General features: G+C 42.4%; 1 protein-coding gene across 1 annotated transcript; it reads right to left on the minus strand.

Annotated features, from left to right (window-relative positions):
- Positions 1 to 2,641: 2,641 nt before the first annotated feature.
- Positions 2,642 to 8,283, minus strand: otomp (otolith matrix protein). The gene is made up of 9 exons (XM_069707277.1): positions 8,084 to 8,283; positions 7,781 to 7,917; positions 7,123 to 7,225; positions 6,725 to 6,910; positions 5,766 to 5,940; positions 5,014 to 5,081; positions 3,638 to 3,822; positions 3,139 to 3,310; positions 2,642 to 2,921 (listed from the first exon to the last, which is right to left on the minus strand). The coding sequence occupies exons 1-9, from the start codon at positions 8,175 to 8,177 to the stop codon at positions 2,911 to 2,913; spliced, it is 1,131 nt and encodes a 376-aa protein (XP_069563378.1). The 5' UTR covers positions 8,178 to 8,283; the 3' UTR covers positions 2,642 to 2,910.
- Between the last annotated feature and the right edge of the window lie 633 nt (positions 8,284 to 8,916).

Here is an 8,916-nt window from a genome sequence, read left to right on the forward strand (position 1 = left end):
ACGTCTATTTTGAACATTAATTCACGTCCTATGTCTTCTGGTATCAGGGCTTTAAATGCATGTACGATATCACGTAGGTCCTTTGGTATATAGTGGTAATATACTTCAGTTATTGGTTTATCGTTGTTTTCAAAAAAAAAAAATAATTTTCTTCTTTATTTCCTAAGTCTGTTTCAACACGTACGATGGATAAAATATTGTAAGACATTCAGTTATCACCAAAATTTCTCACACATGAGGTTAGTCTGAGTGAAGTTATTCTACCAAGCTTCTACACTGACTAATACAGTGCGGGTAGAGCTTACTCAGGTCGCCGTGTGTACTTCATTTTGGTGACATAAAACAATAAATTTTGAGAATTAGGTGTGATTTTCTATATCACTGAAAATACCTTAATTCTCTGTAAGACATTCAGTTATCACAAAAATTTCTCACACATGAGGTTAGTCTGAGTGAAGTTATTCTACCAAGCTTCTACACTGACTAATACAGTGCGGGTAGAGCTTACTCAGGTCGCCGTGTGTACTTCATTTTTGTGACATAAAACAATAAATCTTGAGAATTAGGTGTGATTTTCTATATCACTGAAAATACCTTAATTCTCTTCTCCCTTATCTCTCTCCCTGAACAGAAATTTACTTTATTCTGTTTCTAGTAAGAAATTACTTTATCTTACTTTAGTAAGAAATTACTTTATCTTACTTTTTAGAGATTTCCTTATCTCTATCTTCTCCCTTATCTCTCTCCCTGAACAGAAATTTACTTTATTCTGTTTCTAGTAAGAAATTACTTTATCTTACTTTAGTAAGAAATTACTTTATCTTACTTTTTAGAGATTTCCTTATCTCTATCTTCTCCCTTATCTCTCTCCCTGAACAGAAATTTACTTTATTCTGTTTCTAGTAAGAAATTACTTTATCTTACTTTAGTAAGAAATTACTTTATCTTACTTCTTAGTAAGAAATTACTTTATCTTACTTCTTAGAGATTTCCCTATCTCTATCCCGTACTTTATGTGTCATATACTCACTTAGTTGTCTCTTTTTGTTCGGATGATCAGTCAGGGTGGTCCGAGGATCCGGTTCTAATCCTGGCCTTGACTGAATTCACAGTCTAAGGTCTTTTTCGGTCACTCTTGTGACCGGCCGTCGACGGACTGCAGGTCGGAGTCCTCCCGTCAACCTCCCCGTCTGATCATCCGGCTCGAAGGACCAAGATTATGTCGGGAGAATCCTACAGATTATCACTCGACCTGTGTAGAGAACAACAAAGAAGTCAGACACAGAATCTTACTTTGTACAAAGGGCACCCTGCACAGCGCACACACGTCGCTATGACAGAGTCGCGCTGAACAGTTCCTTCTTCCTTTATTTATAGCAGAAGCTTATGTACAACATAGCTGAGCAGGGGCAGTCCCTGTTCATGGGAAAGTGATAACAGTTTGTAAGGAGGAATACAAAACAACGGTCTGTTGTGCGCAGGTGGGGGAGGCCGGAACTAACTATTCCAGCCTTGGAGATTGTGGGTTTGCTTCTCACGTTAGTTTGTGAGTAACAGAACAATTTTCTCCTAACATTCTTCTTCGTGAAGTTTATTTTATAAGACTACAGCCTTGAACGTCCTCCTGTTAGTAACTCTTACCTCCGATCATCATCAACATCTCGTTACTGGTAGCAAAGTATGAATGAAATCTTGTAGAAAAACACACACAACTTGAAGTGGATAAAAACAGTAGCAGTAGAGAAGGTTTTTCAAAGCACCTGTGGGGAAATCTGGGTGATGCTAATGTCACAGATGAAGATTTGTTTTCTTTCTTTTTTTTAAAGACTCTTTTAAGGGTCATTGGAGGCAACCCAAGCCTGCATCCCCTTTCCTCTAACTGTATAATGTTACAATACACTGTGAGCTGGCACAGTCCAGTCCACCATACCAGACGTGAGAAAGCAGTGATCCAAAGGTAGTAAGCTATACAAGCCATGGGAAAGCAGCAATCCTATCAACACACACGAACACATAGGCATAGTGTATTAACATACACACACACACACACACACACACACACACACACACACACACACACACACACACATAGACACACACAGACACACACACTTTCTCTCACTCACACGCAAACAGTATAATATGCCAGACAGCCAATTAGGGCAATAATGGCTGTGGGAAAAAAAAGTGTATGCTCACACACACACACACACATGCACACATACCGTAACTGAGACTTCTAAGCTCAAAGTTAATAGCACCCAGTTGTTCAGTGCCAGAGACAGACCCTGTGGGAGGGGGAAGGGTGGGGTGGTACTGAAGCTTAGACTAATGCAACAAGCCAAGAAGGATGCATTTTCCCATCAAACATGCAAGGTAGGAACATGGAGATCAGTTTTAGGGGGACATGTTTAATGTTTAAGGGGTAATTCCACTAAAATCCTGATGAAAAGCCTTTAAAAAGCAACAATCTGTCAATAACACAAGAACCACAACAGATATTAACTTATTTTCTATTCTATTGTTGTCTATTTCTATCCTATTCCTTTGTATTTCCCACTCTTTTCCTCCCTGTATCCTTTAAAAAAAAATTTTTTTTAAAAACACTCTCAATTTCTGGGTTTTTTTTTTTTTTTTTTTTTTTTTTTAATAAGCTTTAATAGCCGATTAGCCCCTCTTAGCGTTGTCTTACCCTGCCAGCCAGTATATTAGAAGACATACTAGGTTGGAGGAGGGCAAGGACATAATAAAAGAGATTGGTTGGTGAAATGCAGGAGGAAAGCGAAGCAGAAAGACGGAGAGATAGTGAGACAGAAGGACACAGATGGCAGGGAGTGAAGGAAGAACTGGAGGATGAAGACGGCGGGATGGGGTGGAAGTTGATACGCTGGATGTCTTCCTCCTCTTCCATCAGCAGAAGCCTGTTGGTGGGAAAGTGCAATAATGAGAGAACAGCTGCAGTGGATACACACACGCACACACACACACACACACACACACACACACGCACACGCACACGCACACGCACACAAAAGGAGAAAACACTCCTCCAGCCACTTAGCCACCCACTCTTCATCAGCAAATCCGCATAAACACACTTTTTACACGCAGGCAAACTGCGCACATCGTCACTCTTACCCTCGCACTCGAAGGCTTGCAGCATGGTGGTATAAGTGGGGCCCAGCCAAGAGGTGTAGCTACCCAGAACTCTCTGCAGGTGGTGGGTGGCATCGCTGAAGAGCAGATCGGATTGGCCATAGCCGACTGAGCTGAACAGGCTGAAGCCCTCTGTGGCGTTGCCAAACGCATTCTGCAGGAGAGAGAGCGTGTGCGACAGCGCTTAATGCATGAGGGCACGCATGGATGTGCGTTGGCGTGTTCTCTGTACATGTGTGTCTTTGAGATTGCGTGTATGTGCAGCCTGGGGATCAGCGCAGGACGTATAAGTCGTCCTGGCTTCTCCCACACGCTCGGTAAGGAAGAAGGATGACAATTTAGCAGATACCTGCCCACTGAGACCTGCAGATCAATAACAAACTCCAGGGAGATAAAAGACAAACATAACGCACACACACATATATCTGGGTCAAAACACAGACATACACAGACAGCTGATGCAATTTCTATTCACACTCACCTGTAAACGTTCCAGGTATTTCCAGACGCGGCACTTGTCCTCCATGCGCACCACCACAGCATTGGCAGGGACTGCTGCCAGGTGGCATCGCTCATACTCGTCCAGGCCCGCCTCAGTTCCATCTGGACACAGCAGCTTCAGGTCCTCCAGCTCCAGATCCAGGGCCCAGGACTCCTGGTTCTTACCTGGGTAGGACAGGATTGAATGCAAGTCAGATCCAATTTAATGAAAGGCAAATTTTGGGAAATAACACTTGATTTGAGTTACATGAGACGATGCTGTCTGGTAAATACAGTTCTATATGGCTAAGCCTACCGAGCATTAAACCCAAAACCAACGAAACCAAAATGTAAAAACTGGGCTTTTTCTTGTCCAGGTGCTGTGAAATCCTGGAGCTTAGAACCCCGGCAGCTGTATTAAACTGACAGACATCAGAGTGACGTTGATCTTCTCACCTACAACTCTATTTATAGTTAGAAAATTCTAGTCAAGGAAGCAGCAATATAAATCCTCTATTTGACTGACTAAATGTTTATTCCCCATAAGCTTTACTTGTATATAGGTATGTTATTTATTCTTTATGCCATCAACTAAGAATTGAAGCTTCCAATCTTCTTGTAAGAACTGCTTTAATACAGTATGTTTTGATTTTGTGCTCTAATTCATTTGTTCGTGATAACACATTTATCTATTCGTGTATTTCTCAATGACTGATTCAGTGTGTTGACTTTATTTGTTGGATATTTATGTAGAGGACTACCTTGAAGCTACAGCCTCCCCTGACAGCAGCACAGACCTTCTGTGTTTTCTTGACCTCGGTTAATTGGTCCGACTCTGGACATTTTTGAACCATATGATAAAGTATGCTTCGTTAAACAGCTGCGGTGTTTGTGGAGCTGGCGTCAAACCGTCCCTTCTCGACTGGACCAGCAGAGCCTGTGTAGCGTGACGGCGATAATGATCACCATTAATTTTGGCTGTTGCCCAAAGCAGAGGAGCAGATGCAGCAAACGGAGAGTTAGGGATCTCCGTTGCCGGACCAAAAAATGTCTGCACCTCCGTCCATCCGTCCGTCTGTCCGTCCGATCTTGTGATATCTGTTTCTTTCTCTCGCTCACTCTAATCTTCTCTTTTATTCCCGTTTCTCCATCTCACTTTCTCACACGTATGATCATAAACCACGTAGTTTAAGTGTAATCAGCTCATTGTTTCCGGGATTCCACATGTTGTAAAATGGAAAAAATACATTGTGAAACACTGACATCCTGTGTCTTGACAGGGAGTAGCACTCTCTAACAGTACCAAGCAATCTAATCATAGATCATTTTAAATGATCTCATTATCACCCGGTGGTGTAGTTTTTAAAATGCGCTGACCGTCCAAATTGTCAAAGACTGTTGTGTGCTTGACAAAAGCCACGTCGCCGAGGTTCTCTGCCACACACCTGAAAGGAAACACACACACACACACACACAATCAGGCACATTTCATCTATAAATAGATCAAAACATGGATCAAAGAGGATCGCAGTCGGGAATGTGTTATTTTAGCAGTGTGACTCCAGAGACCATAAGAAAACTCCCTCAGCCACCTATTGTTGCACTTTCAAGACGCTATGAAATCATCCGTCCCCTGCAGCCCCTTTATTCCCATCTCAAACACACTTACTACAATGCCAAAGGCCGTTTTGCACAGCGCTGCTGCACAGCACTACTGCAGAGCAACACACCGCGATCTCATTGTCGATAATTATTACATGCAGGCAATTGGTGGAACTGGCATTAAAAAGGAATTACAGTGCACAGAAATTGGCCATTTAAATGGTTTGTGTTCTCTTATTTTGATCTGGCTACAGTCTGTTTTAATGAGTGGAGTTCTTGTCTGTCAATATACTTAAAAAAACCACAAAAAAAACAGACTCACTAGAATTATTACCAGTTCATCATTTATTTTTTATTATTATTATCATCTCTATTCTTTCAGAGCAGGCAGCTGTAATTACTCACTATTTTTGTTTTATGGATACAGAAGGCTGAAATGGAGACACAGTGGCAGCAATTGAAACAATTATTCCCCCTCCGGGTGCTATTAGCATAATATTCTCCGTGTTAATAGTCAGAGTTGTTACCTCAGCGCGCCTGCGTCTCCGTAATGCCTCTCTCTGTGGTTGCTGGCACATATGTGTCTGTCGTTCTCGTCTCCTATACAGGCCTCGCAGAGGTTCTTCGGGTTGTTGCCTCTGGGATCGTGCTGAGGGTCCTTAACACCCGGCACGCAGCTGTAACCAAAGAAATTCCCCACCGCTGGCAATAGAAAGGGAGAAAAAGTCCGTCAAATGAAGAATGTCGATTCTGAGGAAGCATTGATAATGGTTTAGAAATTAAGTTAGATGGTTTGGCCTTGTTTGTTATCGAAGAAAGCACTTTTGTAGCTTACAGCTGTTCTTTTTTGTAAATATTAATTTAATGTGATATTATAAGATTGAATAAGTTTGGATTTTGTTCTTTTTTTGTGCAATTCTAACTAATGCTCGAGTTTTCCCTGTCTGCTTTGTTTAGCTTTTGGACCTTATGAAGCAGTTGTGACTCGCATCACTATTTCAGATTTTGGATCACCAAAAAGTGTTTTTTTTTTTTAAATTTTCCTCCTCGGTGTGTTTCATTTAAAAGGCAGTCCCTCGGTGAAAATGTCTTCAAAAAGAAAAGTCTGGAAATAGTGAATTCTTGGTTTGCCTTGCCCCTGAGTTGAGGAGCCACAGGCCAGAGAACCATAACAACAAACGGACACAACAGATTTTGATCAGAAAATGTTTATCCTCCATCGTTATGTTTCACTTGTCCTCATCCTCACCTTCACACACTTGTATGTCCTACCTGCTCACATTTACAGAACGATGCACTGTTCTGTGACTCCTCTCCTCTTACCTCCAGTCTCCTCCATCCCTTCACCTCTTTGTTCCACTGCACTGCTACCCCCACCTCCACCTCCCACACACCTCCCTCTGAACCTCTCGTATACCTTCCACACATCAACACACCCCGACGCAAACGCATCTCTTCCCCCCCTCTCCGTCCCCCTCGACCTCACCTCTGGGAAAGTTGCACTGCTCCCCTACACTGATTTGGGACGTGTTGACCAGGTACCCAATAGGAACAGTCCACCCCACTGTGGTACGTATGCCGGGGTGACAAGAGCTGCGCTCGTGCATCTCCAGCAGGGACAGGTCTGAGGAGGAGCGACGAGCCATTGCCACCACATAGTAGCTGATACCATCTGGAGGGAGAGAACAGACGGGGACAGAGGAAACGGGAGTTCATTTTTAGAACAGGGGTACGAAAAAAAAAAAAATAGCACTCATCAATAAGCTGCATGACATTTTAACACGTTTCAACTTTGTCATTATTCAGACTCTCGCAGTAGACAAGCTGCTGAGTCATAAACGTTGTCCTGTATTACCTGCTCCAGGGCTCAAACATGTTACTTACCTACACCGTTGTGGGACTCTCCTGCAGCGAGCTCCAGGCCTTGGCAGAGACCAGCAGCATAGATGTCATCCGCCAACAGGGAGGCTGCATCTGCTGTCCCATTCTGAAAAAACACATGGTTCTTATAAATGGCAAGAAAAATATGCAGGAAAAAAAGTTATGTGGGTTCCTTTGGGACCAGTTCCATGGAGCTCAAAATATTGCAATGACATGTATAAGACAGACCTGCTGTCAGATGCCATAGATGAAAGAGAGATATTTCTATAAAAAAATAAATAAATTAAAAAAAAAAAACTATTATTGATTGCTAATGAAGATCAGAATCGGATTTAAGAGTAGTGGTACATCGATGCCAAACTAAAAAGTAACACAAAAGAGGAACATTACAAATACAGTAACACAAAAGATTAAAATTAACACAAAGGATAGACTACACGATGGAGAAAAAGAACATAAATATGTACTAGTGCAAATATAGATGTAGATACATTGAAAAATGACTACTGAAGATGATATCTTCTATCTTTCAAATTTCAGTCTATAACCACCCCCACACTAAATTAGAATATTCTTCGCAGTTGGAGTAAATAATGAAAAGCAAGATCATCATATTCTGTAATGCACACTGGAAAATCCACTTTTCCGTTTCCTTGTTTACCTTGATTTTATCCATGCAATCCCTGGTGTTCAGGCCACGGACACATTGCAGCGTTCCTCTTACACTCCGGGCTGTAGCGTTCCCAGCAAGATCCAAACACTTCTGCTCCTCGGCATCGGACAGAACACACCAGGAAACTGAGCAAAACCACGGGGCAGAGGTGAAAATGAAATGAAATTATTCCTTTTGAACCGCAAAACCTCCAAACTACCTCAAACTTTTTAAACCACTCGAAACACAACTTTAAACATAAATAGGATTTAAGCATTATCCGGATAAACCAACAGTCTTAATTTGATGTACCTGTAGTTTTTTGATTGGAGACACAGATGACAGACAAAATATGCAGAAAAAGGAGGAAGGCTACATGCAGCAGTCTTCTCTCTGGACACTCCATGACGGCTCTGCTTGGAAACCTGCTTAGGACTAACTCTTTAATTCAGCAGAGATGAGGAGCAGGTGAAATTCATTTGAAAAAAAAGTTACTCAGTTTCCCCCTCCCTCTCTTATAACCTGGTCTTGAGACAGAGCGAGGCGGTAAAAGGTAGGAGAATGAGGCTGGTAGGCTGAGTGTAGCAAGAAGAAAACATCACATTATTCCTCTGTCTCCGCCTCTTAAGTTAATGTCCTCGGTAGATAATCCTTCCTCCATCTCATGATAGCAGTATAGCATTTCCCCCTCCAATTATCCACTGAGACTTATCCCCAGCGGAGAGGATAGTGGCAGACACATGTGGGCCCGGAGCAGTTCAGGTCACCTGGCACAGAGTGTCGACCGGGGGGTCTTTAATTAAAAAAGCTGCGGACAATGTGTCTCTGTGCTGAAGCTGTGTTCGAGGAGAATAGATACTGGCTGGGTGCTTGCTCCGACTCACTGGAGACTAAAGCCCCAGGTAAGCAAGAACAAACAGCACTGGCTATTGTTCGTGGCCAAGGGACCCAGTGGAGGGAAAACATATTGGCTACTTGATACAATCCTCCCTTTTCGCTCTCTTTTTGCAGACACACAATAAGACACGCACAAACTTACTGACATTTTTCTGAACAGCCACCAAGCCGACCAAGTACTAAAGAAATCACAACAGGTGAGAAGTGAAATTAATTTGATCTCCTTATCCGCCTTTTAGTTGCAGTGT

Source organism: Brachyistius frenatus, unplaced genomic scaffold (genome assembly GCF_029030835.1).
Source record: "Brachyistius frenatus isolate BFR_SWC_R1_liver_20210118 unplaced genomic scaffold, ASM2903083v1 Contig_67, whole genome shotgun sequence".
NCBI lineage: Eukaryota > Metazoa > Chordata > Actinopteri > Embiotocidae > Brachyistius > Brachyistius frenatus.

Excerpts from the sequence above, each read along its gene's own strand:
- otomp (XM_069707277.1), bottom strand. The coding sequence starts at position 8,177 with ATGGAGTGTCCAGAGAGAAGACTGCTGCATGTAGCCTTCCTCCTTTTT. Across the intron at positions 6,911-7,122 it reads AGAGTCCCACAACGGTGTAG|ATGGTATCAGCTACTATGTG; the intron begins GTAAGTAACATG and ends CTCTCCCTCCAG. Across the intron at positions 3,823-5,013 it reads AGTCTTTGACAATTTGGACG|GTAAGAACCAGGAGTCCTGG; the intron begins GTCAGCGCATTT and ends TGTCCTACCCAG.